This window comes from Chelonia mydas, chromosome 23, assembly GCF_015237465.2.
Source record: "Chelonia mydas isolate rCheMyd1 chromosome 23, rCheMyd1.pri.v2, whole genome shotgun sequence".
In the NCBI taxonomy this organism is placed as follows: Eukaryota; Metazoa; Chordata; order Testudines; family Cheloniidae; genus Chelonia; species Chelonia mydas.
Genome location: NC_051263.2, coordinates 5013373 through 5035934, shown reverse-complemented (window position 1 = coordinate 5035934; position 22562 = coordinate 5013373). Strand labels below are relative to the sequence as shown.

The 22562-nt window shown below is 59.9% G+C and overlaps 2 protein-coding genes across 6 annotated transcripts in view; both read right to left on the bottom strand.

Annotated features, from left to right (window-relative positions):
- Positions 1 to 3119: 3119 nt before the first annotated feature.
- Positions 3120 to 21807, bottom strand: LOC114021594 (probable G-protein coupled receptor 132). Of its 5 annotated transcripts, none has more exons than XR_006287260.1 (3): positions 13915 to 14114; positions 6222 to 8021; positions 3120 to 5174 (listed from the first exon to the last, which is right to left on the bottom strand). XR_006287260.1 is itself a non-coding variant. In XM_037884535.1 (2 exons), exon 2 carries the CDS (start codon positions 8003 to 8005, stop codon positions 7037 to 7039), a length of 969 nt encoding a protein of 322 aa, XP_037740463.1. In that variant the 5' UTR covers positions 8006 to 8021; positions 21675 to 21807; the 3' UTR covers positions 6177 to 7036. The 5 variants fall into 5 exon arrangements, 3 of the variants coding, with proteins under 3 accessions (XP_037740463.1, XP_037740462.1, XP_043390746.1); XR_006287261.1 differs by lacking the exon at positions 13915 to 14114 and adding an exon at positions 13139 to 13536 and having other exon boundaries at positions 3139 to 5174; XM_037884535.1 differs by lacking the exons at positions 3120 to 5174; positions 13915 to 14114 and adding an exon at positions 21675 to 21807 and having other exon boundaries at positions 6177 to 8021.
- The window catches only part of PRKD2 (protein kinase D2), a 30718-nt gene continuing 29161 nt past the window's right edge, over positions 21006 to 22562 (bottom strand). Inside the window, exon 19 of the mRNA XM_037884533.2 lies at positions 21006 to 22358. Coding sequence (XP_037740461.2) covers positions 22143 to 22358 — 216 coding nt within the window. The 3' untranslated portion in view covers positions 21006 to 22142. The remainder of the gene's footprint in view (positions 22359 to 22562) is intronic.

Here is a 22562-nt window from a genome sequence, read left to right as displayed (position 1 = left end):
CGCCTGCCCGGCCTCATCTGCATAGACACCCCCCAGCACAGCCATTGGCTCGCCTGCCCGGCCTCATCTGCTTAGACACCCCCCCACACACGCAAGCCATCGGCTTCTCCGCCCTGCCTCCTCTGCATAGCCACGCCCTTGTCCCGATCAATTGGTTCCCCCGCACTGTTTTATCTGCATAGCTACGCCTTCAGATCAACCCATTGGTTGTCCGACCCTGCTAAATTTGCATCGCCCCCCCACCTCATTGTAGCCAAGTGAGTCTCTCGTCCTGCCTTATCTGCATAGTCACGCCCTCAGCCAACCCATTGGCTCGCCTGCTATCTCCCCGGCCCTGTTTTATTTATATAGCCACGCCCCTAAATTTAATCCTTGGCTCCACCCACCTTGTTTTAATTGCATGGCCACCTCCCCTTCCCAGCCAGTGGTTCATTTACACATGCTTATTTGCACAGTCACGCCCATGGACGCTGCCATTTGCTCATACGCTGAGTTTAATCTGCATGACCACACCTCCCGCACCTAGCCATTGGTTCATCCATTTCGTCCATGGGGAGGGCCAGTGACAGCTCCACCCACCCCAAGGTGGGTGTGGCTCTCACTCATCCTGCCTACCAGGGGACAGTTGAAGCAGCTGATTGGCTGGCTCCTGGCTGAGCCTGGGTTGCCCACCATAAATAGACCCAGGAGAGGGGAGCTGTTGGTTCTGGTAAAGTCCCCAATGGTCCTTCAACCCCCCTGCTGAACCTAGTACACCCTTCCCCTAATAACACCCCCGCCCCAGTGCACCTCCTCCCCAGTGCATGCCCTGCAGCCCCCCTCCCCTCCCCTCCCCAATAGTCCTTAACTCCCTGTTGTGACCCCAGGGCATCCCCACTAACCTCACCTCCAGTGCAACCCCATCCCCTCCACCAATAACCCCTCAATGCACCCTGTGCAACCCCCATCCCCTCCCCAATGGTCCTGCAACTCCTTCATGTGAACCCAATTGACCCCACTAGCCCATTCCCCAATTCACCCTCTCCCCCAATAAACTCCCCAGTGCACCCCCACTAGCCTCACCTCCAATGCAACCCCATCCCCTCCCCCAAAAAGCCCCCCGCCAATTCACCCTGTTCAATGCCATCCCCTCCCCAAATGGTCACTCAACACCCCCCCTCACAACTGAACCCAGTGCTCCCCCATGAACCCTCTCCCCCAATGCACCCTCGCCTCAATGCACCCCATCGACTCCTGCCAATGAGCACCCTGTGCAACTCCCCCTCCCCAATGCACCCCCACTAACCTGCTCCCCCAATGCCCCTCCTCCCCAGTGCTCTCTGCCTACCCCACCGTTTACCCCTCCCCAGTTTACCCTGTGCAAACCCCAGCCCCTGCCCCAATGCACCCTCCACCCTGCTAATCAATCCCCGCCCCAGTGCTCTCTGACCACTCCCACGCACCCCTCCCCATGCACTCTGTGCAACCCCCCCATCCCGTCCACCAATGCACCCCCCCATTAATCCCCTCCCCAGTCCTCACTGCCCACTCCCATTTGCACCTCCCCCAATGTCCCACCCCGCCGCACTCCTCCAGCCCCCTGGCCATGTCCTTCATCCAGCCCCAGTGCACCCTGCACACTCCTCTACCCCCTCCCCAAGGCACCCCATTCAACCCCTCCCCAATGCATCCTGTGCACCTGCCATTTAGCCCCTCCCCAATGCACGCTGCGCCCCATTTATGGCTTCCTCCCCCAAGGCAGTCTCCTCAATCCCTCTGCTCCATAATGCTCGCCCTCCTCCCCCACCCCTACCGATCTCTGCCATGCTCCCATTGCAGCCCCCCACCATTCACCCCTCCTCCCAATACTTCCTATCCCCTGCTATCCCTGATACCCCCAAATACCTGCAGCGCCCCTCCAGGTCTCCCCATGTCCCTGCAAATCCCCCAGGGCCCACTATTCCTGCTGCTGCCAACAAGAACCCCTAACAAGCCCACAACATGCCAGCATCCCCCACACGCACACTTATGCAGCACGCCCTCCCACATCTCACCCCCCCCAGAACCCCCGTGGAGGCACACGCTTTATCCCGGAACAGCGTCTATCATCCTCGTTCGAACTGTGAAATCCAGCACATGGGTCACAACCAGCTTTGGTCGTGGAGTGAAACGTGTCTGTGCAGAGGAGGAGTCTGCTTTGCCCGCCGGGCCAGGCTGGACTCCATGCAACCGGGATGGGGAGGATGGCGGACGTGGTAAGTGCCCATCACAGGAACAGCGATTCACGGCGTAGAGCCAGAAGAGACCCCCCGCTGATCATAGTCACGGCTTCATCCGGAGAGCCATGGATGCAGAGACCATTTCCTACGGCCCCCTGGAGAGCACAGGCCAGAGAACTGCCCTGAATGAATTCGAGATCTTAATAAAACATCCCATCTTGAGTTAAAAGTGACCAGGGCTGGAGAATCCACCACCACCCTGGGGAAATTGCTCCAGGGGTGAAATACTTGCACTGTTGAAAATTTACCCCTTTATTTCCAGTCCGTATTTGTCCCTCTTCAATTCCTAGCCCCTGGATCACATTAGACCTTTCCCTGCTAGACTGAAGAGCCCAGGATTAAATATTTGTCCCCGGTAGACTAGGATCAAGTTACCTTCTCTTTGGCGGAGGATAACGACGGTGAAAATGGCCATGCTAATAACAGGACGGGTAGCAGGGATGGTGGGAGGGCTCCAGGGAGGGCAGAGTGGCAGGGGGCATGGGGCCAGGAAGGCTGCCCCTTCCCCAGGCTGCAGCTGCCAGAGCCAGCGCAGACGGGAAGGGGCCAGGGCGATTTAACGAGCTCCAATAGGATTAGGGCCTGGGGCGGAGGATTAACAGGATCAGTGTCCGTAGGTCAAAACGCTGCCCTGCCCCCCCCAGTTAACTTCTAAGGGGGATTTAGTGCTGGGGAAGGGTGCCGGCATCACAGCACCAAGCCCCCAAACCATGGCCTGCCCCACCAGTGACCCTGGCCTACCCCCCAGTCCAGTCACCCCACAGCACCAGCAAAGGAGAAAGGGTTTGGGTTCATGCATCTGTAGAAGAAGCCGATACCCCCCTCTGGGGGCCAGAATGCGTCATGACAGCACAGACACATGGGGGGGAAAGGCCTTGTTGATCGGGCACTTTTAATAAAGACAGGCAGGGCTGGAAAGGGAACCCAGGAGTCCTGACTCCCAGACCCTCCCACCCCCGGCAGCTCTATTCACTAGACCCCACTCCCCTCCCCAAGCTGGGAGGGGGGAACAGAACCCAGGAGTCCTGACTCCCGGCCTCCCCGCTCTAGCCACTAGACCCCACTCCCTTCCCAGAGCTGGGGATAGAAGCCAGGAGTCCTGGCTCCCAGCCCCCCCCTCCAACCACTAGACCCCACTCCCCTCCCAGAAACTTTCCAGACCAAGAACGGCAGAATCAGACTTGTCCATGCTGGTGCGAGTCACGGCTTACACCATCGCAGCCCATCTGCACGAGGGGTTTGCACAAGTACAGCTAGACCCAGCTAGCAGCCTGACTTAAACAAAGCCTTGAGCAGTTTCTAGTAAGACAGCCGTGTCCAGCTTCAAAACGACCAGCCCAGCAGGCCCCCGAGGGCTGAAGGGGCCAAGGAGACTGTGCGCCTAGCAAGGGTGAGGCAGACGGACAAGCGGTGGTGTGTGCTGACACTCCCCGGGAACAGATCCCTGGCTCGAAGAGCATGATCCAAAGAAGCTGCTGTATTCGCTCCGTAACCTGTAGCCAAGTCACAAACCGCGAGCAGGCGCCTTGCCACTAGAGGGGGATGCTCTGTAGGGGTCAGTGCATGTGATACGTTAACACGGTGTAGGCATGTCCCAGACCTGTTGATAAGTCAGGGAATTTTCAATGAGACTTTTCCCATCCAAAAAATTCGATTAATCGAAAACCAGAACTGTTTGCAGGGCCGGGTCGATTCTGGGGAATTTCTTGACTTGAAAAGGTGGAAAAAAGTTTATAAAATTGTCAAAATGTCCCATCTTGCTGTCGTCTGAGCGGCACATTGCAGTTTCCTGGCTTGAAAGGCCTTTTCCGGCAGCGATTGAGCTAATTGTCGTTTCAACCGAAATGAAGAAAGTTCAAAAACGAAACGTTTCCAGCGACCTGAACACAAACCAACGTTGACTGTTCATGTCCCGAAGGTTTTCGAGATTTGGACTCTCCATCTCCGTTCGAGATGGGGAAATTTCCCAGAACCTTGACTATTTTCCTGGGACGGGAACACCGTCACCGGTCCCTAGTCCATCGCGGGAGGGGGTGTACATTCACACTGGAGCTGGGAGGAGCAGACATACACAAGCTCTGCTTGAGTTAGGGCGCTAAAAATAGCAGGTTGGCCACTGCGGCGGGAGTGGGAGCTGCTGGAGTACACAGCTAGCATCTCGGCCAGGATTGTACTTGCCTATCCCACCGCCCGGGAAGCCACGACAACACCATGGGGGTTTTTAGCGGGCCAGCTTGCTCAGTACGCCTCCTCCAGCCAGAAATTACACCTGCGACTCACAGACATGCCCTGTGAACCTTTCAGGGCATGGAACCGTGTTTTCATTCTGGGCCTATGCAGCGCCCAGCGCGACAGGGCCCGATGCGACCCTGGTCTGGGGCCCACTGATCTCCCCTAGTTCACGTCAATAACAACCCGGGGGGCACTGACACCACCTGAAACCAATTTCATAGCCAGGCAAACACCGCGGCTCCCCACACTTCCATCCCCTCACGTCCCAGTGGATCCAAATCTTTCCTGTGTCTTGGACCTGACAGAGTTTGCTCATGGATCTGACGTGTGTGTGGTGAGGGGGAATCCACTAGTGGGTCCCATGGGTGAGTAGAAAGGACAAGGCTCAGGATCCTGGTCTTTATTCATCAGCTGGGCACTCACCCTGCAGTCTGTATGGCCCAGAGTGCCGCGAGCAGCATCTCGGCGCCGGCATACACAGCTGAGGCAGTCCCGTCGGCCAGCGTTCCAGGGCCCGCTGTAAAGACGCCTGGATTGTCAGCCTGATCCGGGAACCGAGTCCGAAAAGCTGGCGACAAATGGGCAGATCCGGGGTGGATCGTTGAAGTTAAAAGATGTGTGGCTAAGGGGGCTGCAGGGCCCCTGGGAATGTCAGGGGTCGGCATGGCAACGGGCTGAAAGAGTCTAGAAATGGGAGGAAATGTCTGAAGTCACCAGGATGCGCGTCAGTTGGCCAGAGAGATTTGCCAGCCTGGCGCAGAGCGTGTTTATATCACAGCTGCCACCTCCACCATGTCCTGGGCACCACTGGGCCTTTCTTACCTTGGTCCTGGCAGGCCTCCTGAACAGACCTGGCCAGAGAGAGGACCCCGGATGATTTTGCCATTTTGCGGATGATGGTTGTCTGTCCTGCCGCGGCTCCAGTTGGGAGACTGCCCCAGACCCTCCCTCCTCTCCTGAGAAAAACCAGCCTGAGCTGATCAGTTTCTCCCCATTTGGTGCCAACATTCTCCTTAGTTTCACTAGCTTTTCTCCCTCCCCAGGGACACCCCGCCCTGGCAATCGCCCTGGCAATCGCCCTGACACCCCGCAGCCTGGGGTTTGGACGAAACAAGCCCCGCTCTGTCAGACTCCTCTGATGACAGCAGCACTTTGAGCCATGATGATCAGCCTAGCAGCCTTTCTCTGCACCTGCTCCAGTGTGAATTCATCATTCTCCAGCTGCTTTGGCCAAACCCGGCACACCAGGGGCGGGAGACTTGCTCCCTGCTGCCCCCACCACCACCACCCATGTGTCAGTTTCCTTGCCCTCTTTCCTCCTCCCTCCTTTTGCCAGCTGTCTAATCAGCGTCCGGCTCCACCACCCAATGCAACTCCAGCTTTTGCAAGCCTGCGACCAAAGAGGCCGCTGAAAGCAGGGCCCTAAACAGCCCCAACGCTGCTACAAATTTGCCAGGTCTCGGAGCGACTGATCAGCCCATGGGCTGGGCCTGTGTTTCTCCAGCAAGGAGGCTGCAGGAGAGAGATGGCACCAGCGACAGACTTTGCGTTTCCTATCTTGGTTGTTCTTTTCCCTCCCCTTTAATGTGTGTTTGTCTCAAAGGAGGCAGAATCGGACTCCCCCAGCGGCTTCAGACCATCAGAAATCCCTTGTATTTCCCGCCCCCCAAATAAGAATAGTTCATCTCACTTTTCATGCTATTTAATAGACTGTCAAACAGAGGCTATTACCTATAACAACCTTCTATTGCTACAGGCGCTGACACCTCGTTAAAAGAGAAGCCTCCTTTAGGACTTGGACTGTTTTCCCGTCTTTTTCAAGGTCCTTGTAAGAAAAGGCGTAAAGGATGTTCATCAGTGGTTGTTGCAGTGAAAGTCACCTACAAAACTTGATGTCCAGCCCCAGACCACACTTTAGTGCTGGGACAGTGAACGAGGGATTGTTACCCATTTATCCCTTGCTGGGGGGAGACGCCCTCTTCTCAACATCATGGGCCCCTCAATTTAAGCCCCCGATGAGATGGGCTCCATCCCCGGCAGAGAGGATACCCCAGCCTCGCTGTTAGGGAATCATACCCTCCTGTACCCGCCCTGTCTTTATTGCCCCTCATTGCTCCTGCTAAATAATCCTTTGCCCTCTTTGGAGCACCTCCTGTCCTGTACCCTGTTCTCGGCAGAGTTCTCAGTTCTTCGCTCCCCACAAACCCCACGCAGTGCCTGGGATCCCAGCGACAGAGCGACCCCTCGGCCGCTGAGCGCAAGCTCCCAGGCAGGGCTGTCCCCTTCCCACAATGCCCCCGTCTATGCAGCCTCATTGGCAAGCTTCCTAATCCACCCCCTTAGCCATTGCTGGGCCCCAGACCCCACCCCTCCAGTCTTTGGCATCCGCCCATGGATCCAGCTGCGTCTCTTGGTGCCATCGGGCATGACGCTGCAGGCTTTCTCCCATGGGCGAGGCCGATGTTCCTAAGCACGTCGCTCCCCCTTCTGGTGCCATCGGACATCCCCGATCCAGTTTCCCTCGGTCGGTGCCATGCCAGCCCCGGTCACAAGGCCAGAGAGGTGATTGTTCCGGGTGCCGGGGCACGCACCACGCAGCTGAACACCTTCCGTAGGTCCCCCTTGATGCTGTCGCTCACCAGGGCGTAGAGGACGGGGTCCAGGGCGCTGTTGAGGCTGGACAGGGCCAGGGCCAGGGAGAAGGGCAGGTGGAGCCGCTGCTCGAAGGAGCAGAGGGAGCAGCCATCTAGCACTGCGGAGGCCACTGTCCGCACCAGCAGCAGCAGGTGGTAGGGGGCGAAGCAGAGCAGGAAGATGGCAATGACGCCCATCGAGAGACGCTTCACCTTGGCCTTCTGCCAGTCCAGCAGGGTGTTGCTGGCCCGCACCCCCTGGAAGATCTTGAGGTAGGAGACCCCCAGGACCAGCAAGGGCAGCGCGAAGCCGCCAGCCACCCGGAAGTAGTTGAACCTGGCCACGCCGGGCTGCAGTGGGTAGCTGTCGTAGCAGGAGGCGTTGGCCGGCTCCGGGGAGCGCAGGGCGATGCCCATGTGGAAGGTGAAAACCAGCAGGGCCACCACGGCGCTGGCGACGGCGGCCGAGCGGCGGCTCCGCAGCCCCAGGGAGCGGAGCGGGTGCGCCACGGCCAGGTAGCGCTCCAGGGAGATGAGGCAGAGGAGCAGGACGCTGACGTACATGTTGGAGTAGAAGACGAAGCCGGCGGCGTGGCAGGCCAGGCTGCTCAGGGTCCACCGGTGCCCGCGCCACACGTAAAGCATCCACAGCGGCAGGGTGAGCAGGTAAAGCACGTCGGAGGCGGCCAGGCCCAGCAGGTAGACAGCCAGCACGTTGCCCAGCCGCACCTGCTGCACGATGGGCCACAGGGTCAGCGCGTTGGTGGCCAGGCCCAGCAGGAAGACGGCACCGTAGAGAGAGACCACCAGCTCCTGGCCAGCCTGGAAATCCACCCCGCAGCGCGAGGCGTTGGACGGGCAGGGGGCGCTGGCATTCAGCATGGTGCTGCGGGGGGCGCTGCGAAGAGAGAGCGGGGCTTAGTAGCAGTGAGGAACTTCCCCAACCCCCCGAATCAACTGTGTCTTCAGAGCACACGCGCCCCCTACACACGGAGCAGGGCTCGTCCCCGCCAGCAGGGGGCAGCACACACACACACGGAGCAGGGCTTGTCCCCCCAGCAGGGGGGGGCACACACACACACACACACACACACACACACACACGGAGCAGGGCTCGTCCCCCCAGCAGGGGGCAGCACACACACTCACAGAGCAGGGCTTGTCCCTGCAGCACACGCGCACACACACACACACACACACACACGGAGCAGGGCTCGTCCCCGCCAGCAGGGGGCAGCACACACACACACACAGATGCACGGAGCAGGGCTTGTCCCTGCAGCACATGCGCGCGCACACACACACACACACGGAGCAGGGCTCGTCCCCGCCAGCAGGGGGCCGCACACACACACACACACACACACACACACAGAGCAGGGCTTGTCCCTGCAGCACACGTGCGCGCACACACACACACGGAGCAGGGCTTGTCCCTGCAGCACACGTGCGCACACACACACACACACACACGGAGCAGGGCTCGTCCCCCCAGCAGGGGGCAGCACACACACACACACACGCACACACACAGAGCAGGGCTTGTCCCTGCAGCACACGTGCGCGCACACACACACACACACACACACACGGAGCAGGGCTCGTCCCCGCCAGCACGGGGCAGCACACACACACAGAGCAGGGCTTGTCCCTGCAGCACACGTGCGCACACACACACACACACACACGGAGCAGGGCTCGTCCCCCCAGCAGGGGGCAGCACACACTCACACACACACACACAGAGTAGGGCTCGTCCCTGCAGCACACACGCACACACACACACACACACACACACAGCAGGGCTTGTCCCTGCAGCACACGCACGCGCACACACACACATACACACACGGAGCAGGGCTCGTCCCCGCCAGCAGGGGGCAGCACACACACACACACACACACACACACACACAGAGCAGGGCTCGTCCCCCCAGCACGGGGCAGCACACACACACACACACACACACACACACACACACAGAGCAGGGCTCGTCCCCCCAGCACGGGGCACACACACACACACACACGCACACACACAGAGCAGGGCTTGTCCCTGCAGCACACGTGCGCGCACACACACACACACACGGAGCAGGGCTCGTCCCCGCCAGCACGGGGCAGCACACACACACAGAGCAGGGCTTGTCCCTGCAGCACACGTGCGCACACACACACACACACACGGAGCAGGGCTCGTCCCCCCAGCAGGGGGCAGCACACACTCACACACACACACACAGAGTAGGGCTCGTCCCTGCAGCACACACGCACACACACACACACACACACACACACAGCAGGGCTTGTCCCTGCAGCACACACACGCGCACACACACACATACACACACGGAGCAGGGCTCGTCCCCGCCAGCAGGGGGCAGCACACACACACACACGGAGCAGGGCTTGTCCCCCCAGCAGGGGGGGGCACACACACACACACACACACACACACACACAGAGCAGGGCTCGTCCCCCCAGCACGGGGCAGCGCACACACAAGCTGACTGGCTGTCCTTTCCCACTTGCTTCACCTCCTTGGGGGGAGAGCAGCCAATCAGAGTTGCAGAAGGCCGGCAGAGGCTCCTCCCCTCCCCCCTCCCCCCCGGCACATAGCCTACAGGATTTTGGGGGGAGGGGAGGGAGGAGAGGAGTCTGTGGGTGGCCCCGCTCCCCCCTTCCCCTGCCATCTCTGCAGTGAGGTGGCCCAGCTGGAGCTGCCCTTCCCCCCAGGCCCGGGGCGGGGAAGAGCATCCACAGTTGTAGAAGGAGCAGAGGTGCGGCTGGGTACAGATGTGGGGCTGGAGGGGCAGAATTGACATGGGTCTGGGGGGCAGAATTGAGGTGGGTCTTGGGGCAAGGGGCAGAAGTGGGGTTGGGGGCAGAATTGACATGGGTCTGAGGGGCGAGGGGCAGATGTGGGGCGAGGGGGCAGAATTGACATGGGTCTGGGGGACAAGGGACAGATGTGGGGCACGGAGGAAGAACTGAGGTGGGCTGGGGCAGAAGTAAGGGCTGGGAACAGAAAATTAACTGATGTGGGGCAGGCGGGTACAGAAGCGACACCACCTCCCTAGGGAACCCATTCCAGGGCTTCACCACCCTCCTAGTGAAATAATGTTTCCTAATATCCAACCTAGACCTCCCCCACTGCAACTTGAGACCATTGCTCCTCGTTCTGTCGTCTGCCACCACTGAGAACAGCCGAGCTCCAACCCCTTTGGAGCCCCCTTTCAGGTATTGAAGGCTGCTATCAAATCCCCCCTCATTCTTCTCTTCTGCAGACTAAATAACCCCATTTCCCTCAGCCTCTCCTCGTAAATCATGTGGTCCAGTCCCCTAATCATTTTTGTTGCCCTCCGCTGGACGCTTTCCAATTTTTCCACATCCTTCTTGTAGTGTGGGGCCCAAAACTGGACACAGTACTCCAGATGAGGCCTCACCAATGGCGAATAGAGGGGAACGATCACGTCCCTCGATCTGCTCGCTATGCCCCTACGTACACATCCCAAAATGCCATTGGCCTTCTTGGCAACAAGGGCACACTGTTGACTCATATCCAGCTTCTCGTCCACTGTAACCCCTAGATCAGGGGCGGGCAAACTTTTTGGCCTGAGGGCCACCTCGGGTTTCCAGAATTGTATGGAGGGACCATTAGGGGAGGCTGCGTCTCCCCAGACAGTCAGGCGTGGCCTGGCCCCCACCTCCTATCCAACCCCCCCCGCTTCTTGCCCCCTGACGGCTCCCCCGGGACTTCTGCACCATCCAACCCCCCTGTTCCCTGCCCCCCGGGACTCCTACCCTATCCACCACCCCCTGCTCCCTGTCCCCGGACCTCCCACCCCTGACTGTCCCCTGCCGCCCCATCCAACCCCCCCTCTCATTCCTGACTGCCCCCCAGGGACCCCTGCCCCATCCAACCCCCCTGTTCCCTGCCCTCTGACCGCCCTGACCCCTATCCACACCCCTGACCACACCCCCGAACTCCCCTGCTCTCTATCCAACCCTCCCGCCCCCTTACCGCGCTGCCTGGCGTACCGATGGCTGGTGGCGGTACATCCACGCCACCCAGAGCACCGGGTCAGGCCGCGGCTCTGCAACTGCCCTGCCCGGCCGCCCAGAGCATTGGGCCGGCGGTGCAGTGCATTGAGGCCGTGCGGGAGGGGGAACACCAGGGGAGGGGCTGGGGGCTAGCCTCCCGGGCCAGGAGCTCAGGGGCCAGGCAGGAGGGTCCTGCAGGCCGGATGTGGCCCCCGGGCCGTAGTTTGCCCACCTCTGCCCTTGGTCCTTTTCTGCAGAACTGCTGCCCAGCCATTTGGTCCCTAGTCTGTAGCAGTGCATGGGATTCTTCCCTCCTAAGTGCAGGACTCTGCACTTGTCCTTGTTGAATCTCATTAGATTTCTTTTGGCCCACTCCTCTCATTTGTCTAGGTCCCTCTGTATCCTATCCCTACCCTCCAGCGTATCTACCACTCTGGGCAGGACATATGCGGGATGCACAAACACATGCACAGAGTCCACGTTCTTCGCAATTCATGAGAGGGAGCCGGCCTCACGGTCATTCTCACACATGGTGGGGGGGAACCAATGAGCAGACAGGTGAGAAAACACAAGATCATTGTTCTCTGCTTGTACAGCGCCTGGCACACTGCAGCCCCGGGGCGCTACTGTAATACACCTAAGAGCAGTACAAATTACGGCACCTAGTGACATGGGGGGGGAGCCTAGCGCATGACCAGGGCATCTACGCGCTACCGTAATGCACCTAATAGCAATACGAATGTACAGCTCCTAGTGCCATGGGGTGGGGGGGCCTAGCGGATGACCGGGGCTTCTAAGCACTACTGTCATATACCTAATAGCAATACAAATGTACAACTCCTAGTGCCATGGGGGCCTGGGCCATGACTGGGGCGTCTCAGCGCTACCGTAATACACCTAATAGCAATACAAATGTACAGCTCCTAGCACCATGGGGGCCTGGGCCGTGACTGGGGCTTGTAGGTGCTACTGTGATACAAATACGTAACTATCTTTTTTTAAAAGCTCTCCCAGGGTTTCGCCCATTGGCTGTCGTGGGACGAGCCCATCAGCCGACAGTGAACACAACAAAACCTGGCCCAGGACCTCAACAGCCCACGTGCCTCTGGCGTTCCCAAGGCCTCCCACTTCAGCATGCCCGTGCATGTCGCCAACGGGTCACTGCACAACCTCGCCCCCACCCCGCACACACCCGGCTTCCAGCACGCAGGCCCTGGCTCTTTAAGGGCGGCCGAGGCAGGCTGCGGTGCGACCATTTCCTTTCCCAGCCCATGACACTTCCCTGGGGCCCGGCTTTCTGCCTAGGCAGCCCGAGCACGGAACACGTGCCCCACGCGGTGAACGGCGCACGTGGCAGCTGGCCGTGCGGCTGTGGGGGTGGGAGCCCCATCCTGCCGCACAGCGAGTGGGGGATCTCCCTCAGCGGGAGCAGAACTGTGGCTGGCGGCCTCTGGGGGGCGCTGTGTGCACTAGGGGGCACTGTCCCCAATGGGGGGCCAGGGTGGCACATGCAGCTGGCAGGTTTTATGGGGACCGGGGGGTATCTGTGTGAAGCAGGGCAGTCCAGTAGACAATGCACTGGCCTGGGAGCCAGGTATCCTGGGTTCTAGCCTCAGCTCTGGGCGGGGAGTGGGGTCTAGGGGTTAGAGCAGGGGGGCTGGGGAATCAGGACTCCTGGGTTCTGTTCCTGGCTCAGGGAGGGGACTAGGGTTGGGGGAGGAATTGTGAATCAGGATGCCTGGGTTCTGTCCTCAGCTCCTGGAGGGAATTGGGGTCTAGAGGTCAGAGCGGGGGTGGTGGTGGGAGCTGGGTTCTGTTCCTGGGAAGGGAAAATGTTTGCCGTGGGGGGGTTATGAGTCAGATTGCCTGGGTTCCATTCCTGGCTTTGCCGCTGCCCTTAGCCAAGTCACTTCCCCTCTCGGTGCCTCAGTTTCCCCACCCGTAGCACAGGGGATAATGGTACCAACCTACCCTTGTCCAGTGGTTGGGGATCTCTGGCTGAGCAGCCTCCCCAGTGCGTGTGGCAGGGTTGCGTGACTGTCGGTGTTGGAGCTGCACGGGGACTGGGTGTGAAATGTGGTGTGTCTGTCACAGGGGATGGCGTGTGACAATGATGTGGGGGAGGGAGCCTGTGTACTGTGGGGGACGCATGTGCTGTGAGGGTTGTGCGTGTAAAGGGCATGTTGGCGTGTGGAAAGGGGCTGGGGATGGAACCCTGGGCCCTGCACATTGGCAGGGCCCTGGGAGGAGGATGGGGTGGGCTTGGTGCCGGCTCTGGGAGAAGTTGGGGGGCAAACAGCTGGCTCGGCTCAGCCTCTGCCCCCTATGTCCGTGTGAGTTGGGGAACCACCTCTGTGGCCCCAAGACAGCTGGGGGGGTGAGTGTAGCAACCCCTACCTCTATTTACCTTCCCATCCCCCACCCCCGGTATAACACATGTGCCCACATCTCCCACTCAGACCCCCCCTCCCCAATTTGCACCCCCTGCAGTTTATTTACTTGTGGGGCCCTGGGGGAGGGGGCATTTGGCAGGGAGGGGTTCACTGTTCACCGCCCCCTCCCACTCCCTCCCCTGCTCCACCAGGCAGTCCCCCATGTCTGCCCCACCCAGACCCCTGCCCCTTAGGCAGCATGCACGGTTTGGGGCGGGGGGAAGGGGTCCTGTACAGCCACCTGCCCCAGCCTTTCCCTTCCCCTCCCCGGGAACAGATCTCAAGAGCAGGGGGAAGTGGGGGACAGCAACATACCAAGCCGCCAGGGAAGGTCTCTGGAGAGCTGAGTGGAAGCCCCCAGCCTGGGGGGATGCTGACACCGGCGCAGCTCAGGGGCACAGATGCATCCTCAGATCTTGGCTCCTTTGCATCTTCAAAGGCTTCCCCCACGCCCGCCGCCCCCGCTACCTCAGCTGGCGTATGAATGGCTGGCAGCTCTGCCTGCTGCACTGCCATTCGCCAGCCAGCGCCCTTGCCCGCCCCAACCCCTGCACTACCCATTTCTAAGAAGCACGGGCCGGGATTTCGCACACACACTGGAAAGGGGGTTTCCAAGGGCTGGCTGGGGGGTGGCCCAGCCCCGGGCCCGTCTGCCCCTGGGGCAGGCGGAAGTCTGAGGGCCCTGCGGGGGGCGATCAGGGCTGCCAGGCAAGCACTGCCCAGCCCACCTGTTCTTGGCAAGAGGGAAACATTGCGGCCGTTCCCAGACGCAGCACACGGGGCTGGCGCTGCCATCGCCAACGGCTCAGTGCCCCCGTTCCCACACCATGCCAGCACAGGCCGTGCACACACACACACACACACACACACAACTGCCGCTCGCACTCGCCGATCGTCACACACAGCCGCTGTGCCCACTCGCCCAATGCCACGCACGGCCACCTCGCACCGTGCACAGCCATTGGGCCCAGGCACTCAACACCATGCACGACCACCGCACGGCTGCCTTGCACGGCTGCTGCACACAGTCCCCTAATGCCGCCACGCACCCATGGGGGATGTGGCCACTTCACCTTCTCTTCTGGGTGTAAATGAGGGCCCTGTCACAGTGCGGTGAAATGGTGTCCCAGTTGCAGGATGGATGGATGGGTGGGGGTGGCTAAATGGATAGGGGCATGGCTGAATGAGTGGCAGGGGGTAGATGGCTGGCTGGATCCATCAGTGGGAGATACGTGGGTGGGTGGAAAGATATTGGGTAGATGGACAGTGGGTGGTAGGTGGATGGATGGTGGGTGGGTGGATGGATGGACGGGGTGGTAGGTGGATGGACAGTGGCTGGTAGGTGGATGGATGGTAGATGGATGGATGGGGTGGTAGGTGGATGGACAGTGACTGGTAGGTGGATGGGTGGTGGGTAGCTGGACAGTGGGTGGTAGGTGGATGGATGGTAGGTGGGTGGATGGACAGGGTGGTAGGTGAATGGATGGTGGGGAATGGACAGTAGATGGACGGTGGGTGGATGGACGGGGTGGTAGGTGTATGGACAGTGGGTGGTAGGTGAATGGATGGTGGGTGGATAGACAGTGGGTGGTAGGTGGTGGATGGTGGGTGGATGGACAGTGGGTGGTAGGTGGGTTGATGGACAGTGGGTGGTAGGTGGGTGGATGGTGGGTGGGTGGTAGGTGGTTGTGCAGGGGGGGGTCATAATTCAAAGGCCCAAAATATCTTTCCCCTGCCCAGGGACAAGCAGGAGCATTGCCTGGGGTTGGGATCTCTAATTCTTGTATATCAGAAAGGCGGCCGGGGGGAAGAAGGGGCCAGGCAGGGGAAGAAGGGGCCAGGCCATGGAGCATTGTGGGGGGTGGGGGGAGAACTGGGGAGGAGAGGGCAGGGCCAGGCTGTGGAGAGCCCAGACCAAGCTGCCAAAAATGTGAAGGCAAATAAAGCAAAAGCACTTGAGGGCCGTGAGTGGCTCGGGGCCCGGGAAGTACCTGGCCTGGTTCCCTGCACCTGGGAGCGGAGGCTGAGCACAGCCCCCTCGGGAGCAATCGGTGCCCCCCGAGTCAGAGTGGTGGAGGGCATGGGGGGGGGCAGGGGTATTGTGGGAGTGGAGCCAGGGTTCGGCCTGATACCCCCAGGAAAAGGGCCCGGGTGGGGACCTATGCTAGGACAGCACTTCCTGTAGCACGGCACCCCCTGCCGAGCCCCCTGCTCGACCCCTGTAGCACGGCAACCCCTGCCAAGCCCCCCGCCCCACTCCCGGCAGCACTGAGGGCGCCCTGTTGCACCACACCGGGGTATGGGGTCAGCATTGCCTCCGAGAGAATAAGGTCCCCCCCAGCACTCAGACCAGACTGGAGCAAATGGAGGGGGAGGGGAGCTGGGCGGGGGAGGAGCTACAGGGAAAAGCGAGGGGCTGTTGGTGAGCGGAGTGTGGGGAGGGGAGGGGAGGGGAGGGGAGGATTTGTGGTGCTTGGGTTGGGGCGGGGGAGACAGCGCCCCAAATGGCTGCATTTGCCGTCCGCGCCCCATCCCAGCCCAGAAGTGGCTGCAATTCAGCCATGGCTGCAGCCCCTCCATGGATCGCCTGTACCGGGCGCTGGGCTCCTGCTGGCTGAGAGGTGCTGGATAAATACAAGCCCAGGGTTAGTAGCCCTGTACCGTTCATGTACTAAACTAGCCGCCCTCAGCAGCCCCAGACGGACAGGCCAGATAGTGCGTGGAGGGGCGGCCGGAGGATGCCCTGAAAGCCATGAGCTGCTAGAAACCCCGCAAACTGACGGTTCACCAAGGGCAAGTCATGCCTGACTAACCTAATTGCCTTCTACAACGAGATAACGGGCTCTGTGGATGAGAGGAAAGCAGCAGATTTGTTATTGCTTGACTTTAGCAAAGCTTTTGACACGGTCTCCCACAGGATTCTTGCCAGCAAGTTAAAGAAGTATGGGCTGGATGAATGGACTATACGGTGGATAGAAAGCTGGCTAGATTGTCGGGCTCAACGGGTAATGATCAATGGCTCCATGTCTAGCTGGCAGCCGGTATCAAGCAGAGTGCCCCAAGGGCTGGTTTTGTTCAATATCTTCATTAATGATCTGGAGGATGGTGTGGATTGCACCCTCAGCAAGTTTGCAGATGACACTAAACGGGGAGCAGTGGTAGATACGCTGGAGGGTAGGGATAGGATACAGAGGGACCTAGACAAATTAGAGCAGGGGTCCGCAACGCGGTGCCCGTGGGCGCAATTGTCGCTTCTCGGCAGTGAAATGTCTGGCGCCCGCCACAATCTTCTGGGAATAGGAATATGCTATTCCCACAGAAAGGTTGTGGGCCACTGAATTAGAGGATTGGGCCGAAAGAAATCTGATGAGGTTCAACAAGGACAAGTGCAGAGTCCTGCACTTAGGACGGAAGAATCCCATGCCCCGCTACAGACTAGGGACCGAATGGCTCGGCAGCAGTTCTGCAGAAAAGGACCTAGGGGTTACAGTGGATGAGAAGCTGGATATGAGTCAGCAGTGTGCCCTTGTTGCCAAGAAGGCCAATGGCATTTTGGGGTGTATAAGTAGGGGCATTGCCAGCAGATCGAGGGACGTGATCGTTCCCCTCTATTCAACATTGGTGAGGCTGCATCTGGAGTACTGTGTCCAGTTTTGGGCCCCACACTACAAGAAGGATGTGGAAAAATTGGAAAACGTCCAGCGGAGGGCAACAAAAATGATTAGGGGACTGGACAACATGACTTATGAGGAGAGGCTGAGGGAACTGGGATTGTTTAGTCTGCGGAAGAGAAGAATGAGGGGGGATTTGATAGCTGCTTTCCACCACCTGAAAGGGGGTTCCAAAGAGGATGAGTCTAGACTGTTCTCAGTGGTGGCAGATGACAGAACGAGGAGCAATAGTCTCAAGTTGCAGTGGGGGAGGTTTAGGTTGGATATTGGGAAAAAACTATTTCACTAGGAGGATGGTGATGCACTGGAATGCGTTACCTAGGGAGGTGGTGGAATCTCCTTCCTTAGAGGTTTTTAAGGTCAGGCTTGACAAAGCCCTGGCTGGGATGATTTAATTGGGGTTGGCCCTGCTTTGAGGAGGAGGTTGGACTAGATACCTCCTGAGGTCTCTTCTAACCCTGACATGCTATGATTCTATGATTCACATGTCAGCCAGGAGTGAGTCATGCCGGGCGCGCAGCCAGGAACCAGCCCAGTCTGTGCACCCCCAGTGACCGTCTGCCACCCACTGGTCACGATTGCAGGCCTGGGAATGCCGTGCTCCCCTGCCCTGATCTCTGGCAGGGTCCCTGGGGGCTACGCTGGCCTGGTGCCAGAGCGCGCTGGCTCCCGGGTGTACCAAGGCCCCCACCCAGACAGTTGCTCTCAGTGGTTTCCTGTTTACGTTGGCAGCCACTGGGGATTCACAGCAGCAGAGAACTGAGAAACGGCTCCAGGTGCAGGGGACGGCCCACGGCCCCCAACGCTGTCTCCTGGCACCATGCAGACAGGCCTGGCAATTCCAGTGCGGCTCCTGGCGTGACGCAGAGTCATTTGGTTCCCTGCACTGCCGAGAGCCGGAGTTTCTCAGAACCAACCGATGGCTCAGAACCAGGAGTGATGGTTATTTAGCACTGGGTTTTCACCGCGTGACCATTTGCCCCCCCAGCACACCATGCTCAGGTTCAGGGGTGGGTTTGGCCTTTGTGGAAAAGACTTCCCAACCAACTCTGTAGCTGCCAGATGCAGGGGTGTCGCACTGTCTCGCCTCAGATTCTGTGGATGGGGAAACTGAGGCACAGGGCAGGGATGAAATTTGCTTCAGCTCACACAATGAGTTGGTGGAGGAGCTGGGGAATAGAAGCCTCCCTACCTCTCCTTTGCTTAACCGCATGAACCTATTCCCCACCCAGTGCTCAGAATAGAACCCAGGAGTCCTGGCTCCCCCTTGCTCTAACCCACTAGATCCCCTACTCCCCACCCAGATGCAGGGGTGGGGGCAAGTGGGAGTCAAGACACATTCTGGCGTTGTGGAGGGTCACATATTTCACCTCGTCTCCCTAAACCTGAAGCCTAGTGGCCGGGGGACGGGATGGCCCTTTAAGGGAGATGGGCTTAAAGCTACCTTTGACTAGTTGCCTCCTGATCCTTAGATACAAGGTCAACCAACACCTCAACTGGGAAAGCCACCAGCTTGGGACTGGGACCAGCACATCTCTGACCTCAAAGCGATCCTCACCCCCCCGCCCCCTAGCTCCAACCCATGGCAGCGTTAGAGCTGCACAAAGAAAGGGGGGCCAGAAGTTTTCACCCAGGGCAAGTGACAAGTCATTCTCCCGCACCTCGATCTCAGAGTTGGCTCAGACGTCTTGGGTGCAATTCCCCACCCCGCACCCAAAAGGACTGAACCTACAGCAGACGCCCAGCGTGAGCCGTTCCAGGCCAAACCAGCTAGCGCTTGGGAAAGGCCAAGGGACTGCCAACGGGGGGCTTGTAATGGGAAGGGGTGGGCACCCTTCAGGCCAGGCCGTGCTCCCAGCTCCACCTGGAAGGAAGAACCTGCATGGGCACAGCGGGGTCTGTCTAACCGCAGCTCCTGACTAGCCGGGCCCTGCTACCTAGCCACATGGCTACTCGGGGAAAACCTGGAACACAGTGAGCGCTTCTAGAGGGCTCACCAACTATTTAAAGGGTTACCACTATTTCAGGACACTACACAGTATCCTAAGAGACGGGACCTGGCGTTCGGGTTGGGGAAACCAGAGCTCTGGAGACAGCAAAGTTAGGCTCTGTCTAGGGACAACAGAAGTGCCTGGGGACAAACCCACAGATTGATTTTTTTTGGAGCCAGGCACCACCCTCAGCTGACAGCCTGGGGATTGAACCGGGGCCCTCCTGAGCTAAAAGCGGGACCCGGTACAGCTTGAGCTAAAGAGCCAACCCACCTCTGGGCGGGCTGTAACTGACTCAGATCCTCTGCAGAGCGGCCTAGCGGGGCTCACGCGGCATTTGCTTTGCCTTCCTGTCACTGCGCTTGTTTAGCTTTGGACCAGGGTCAATCCAGGGCCCTCCAGCAAAGCAGCTCTGCGTGGTGCTTTCACGCGGCTTTTTCATGTGGCTGAGCAGATTGGGCAGCGCTGGGGTCTGTTCCCAGCCTGCCACAGGCACGACCCATCCCCTCACACTGCCTCAGTTGTCGCAGCCATAAAATGGGACTAAGACCCCCCTCCTTTGAAAAGCACCAGGGATTATTACTATTTGAGAGCCCCAGTAGCCTGCCCTCCATGGTCACAAACTCTACCTCTTCTCTGGCTGTAACACGGAGAGATCTGAATAGGGGAAAAAATCGACACCTGTGGGCTAATCCCAGCCATGCTTCCCAAAGCAGCCACCGGCCCCGGCTTCACGGGCACGACCCTGGGCTCCAAGCGCTTCCAAACGGACCTCCCTTCGCCTCAGCTACCCGGGCAGCCAAGCACCAACAACTCCTGCGTGGGGCATGTTTAATGCCCCGGAGCCCCAGTCGCCCCAAAGGCGGAACTGGATACCCACTGAGACTGGCTCTACACACCGATTTTCTCCTGGCCCAAGTGCCTGTGTCAGGGGTGCGAACGGGAGACCCTTGGCGGACACGAGGCTGTGCTCACTCTTCCACCTGGATGCCTTAAAAGCACTTTAAACCTGGTATCTATCAACTGAGCTGCAGCCGGTCAATTTACAGGTGCAAGCCAACTTTCAAGTGATGCAACGAGCATCCACGCTAGAGAGCGGCTCAGGTCTGGTTTTAGGCCACAAGCAAACACTACGCAAGTGTGCCCGGAGCAGGGCATGGAGCTGCCACCACGCCAGCCCCCCGGGCGGGAGCAGAGCTGACCTGACCCGCAAGGATCCAGTTGTTTTCCTGCCCGACCCGTGTAGTCGGGTTGTAGAGCTTCAGTGCCCACCCCAAACTGGCACTGCTTTAAAAAAAACCCCACACGAGATAACAAACCACCACCCATAACTCGGATCAAGGCCTTTCCCGCTGGAGCGCTCAGAGCACTTTGCCAAGCTGGGTCCGTGCCATTATCCCCATTGTACAGCTGGGGAAACCGAGGCACAGAGCAGGGAAGGGACTTGCCCGCAGCCAGCGGTAGAAGCAGGATTAGAACCATGGCTCCTGAGCACAACTTCGGAACGTGGCTAAATCTGAAACTTTCGGAGGCGCTTCCTCAGCAAGCGTGACCCCCAGCCCTGCGCCAGGCAGCACCTTGTGGCCTACAGTGGGGCAGAGTCACCCCAAGCAATACCTGGGGCTTTTAGCTCTAGTGCGGAGCAATCACCCCCACCCTGTCCATTCCAGCTGGGGGTGGGGCGTGACTCAGCGTCACCCCGCACAGGGGGGTCGCGTACATTTCAGTTCAAAGGCAGGCTGGGTGGGTTCTGTTCATGATTTATTTATACACACACGTCCTCAAATGAGCATCGACCGGAGGGCAGCGTAGATCAGCCCCAGCTCGATCGGCCTCGTCAGTTACTCGCCCTTCCCCTGGCCCCGCCGTGAACACGTGTGTGCCGAGGCCAGGATGCACATGGCCATGCCGGCCACATGTGGAGCAGGGCACCAAGATCCATCAGGGCTCGGCCTAGGGTGGCTTCAGTCTGGCCAAGACGACTTGGAGCCAGCAGGGGTTGGGGGGGGGGGGGGGGGGGGGAGGTTTGAGGACAGACGCTTCTCCCCTCTACCCCGCTGAAGACTGGAGGGGGAGCTCAGCTCCCTCTGTGCTCCCCAAAATGGAGACACCGCCTTTTGCCCCCAGAGTGATGCACCAGGGAAAGTGGGTGCAGGGAGGGGCCCCTATTCCCCCCAAAACCTTCATAGCTCAGGCCCCTAACACCAACCCCACGCCCTTGGGACCCCCCCCACTTCATAACCATGGGAGCCTAGCACATCCTGCACCCTCCCCCAACCCCCTAACTACCTCGCTGGGACCCCTCAGCCACCCCTAGGCCCCCGACATGCACCTGGAACTCCACCCCCTCATGCCCTCAGCCCCTGATCACGGCGCCAGGCCCCCACCCACATCCCCAGGAGCCTGGGCCCACCTGCCAGGCCCCCTCCCTGAGGCCGCTGACCTCTTCTATTCCATTCTTCCGCTGGCCTGGGCGCCATGGGATCCGAGGGCCGTCCAGACGGGCGCCAAGCGACCTCAGCGGCTGTGCCGGGCGTCACTCCCTGCCAAGGCCCCTCGCCATGTCCTGGGGCCCCCAGCCCATCTCCGGGCCCCCCACCTGCCTCGCCTCAGCCCTAGGGCCGCCTGCCCACGGCCCCCAGGGTGGCCCCCGTGGGCAGGGGAGGGCGTGCAGGTAGGAAGGCGGGGGTGTTCTTCACAATGCACCAGCCGGGGCAAGGGAGCCGTCCTGTCTGCTCTGGCGCCAGCAGGGGGAGCCGCGTCCCCACGGCATAAAGCGGGGGCAGGGGTGTCCTTCACCCCCATCCCCAGGGGTCCGACTTGTCCCTCCACCGGAGCAGGGGGAGGGGTCTTCTCTCTGCCACGGGGTGGGGGGCCAGGCTCACAGAATGCTGACCCGCTCTGTCAGCCCCTGCAGCTCCCCTTCCCCCTCCTCCTCCTCGGGGGGCGGCCCCCGGGGGGCCCGCAGGTGGGCGGGGTAGGGCAGGGTGTGGTCGGCGGCGAACTGCTCCCAGCGGGCGTCGTCGCTCTCGTGGGTGATGTAGCGCTCGGCCATCTTGGTCTCTAGCTCCCGTAGGTCCAGCCACGTCTGGTAATCCTGCAGGGGCAGTAAGGGGTTAACAGGGACCAGGTGGGTCACTGCTGCCCCCTGCTGGACAGCACCAGAACTGCCTTTCACTGGGCCAGCTGGGGCATGTGCCCGTGCTGCCCCCCGGTGGACAAACACCAGAACTGCACTGGGCCAGCTGGGGCATTTGCCAGTGCTGTCCCCCGGTGGACAACACCAGAACCACCACCTCCA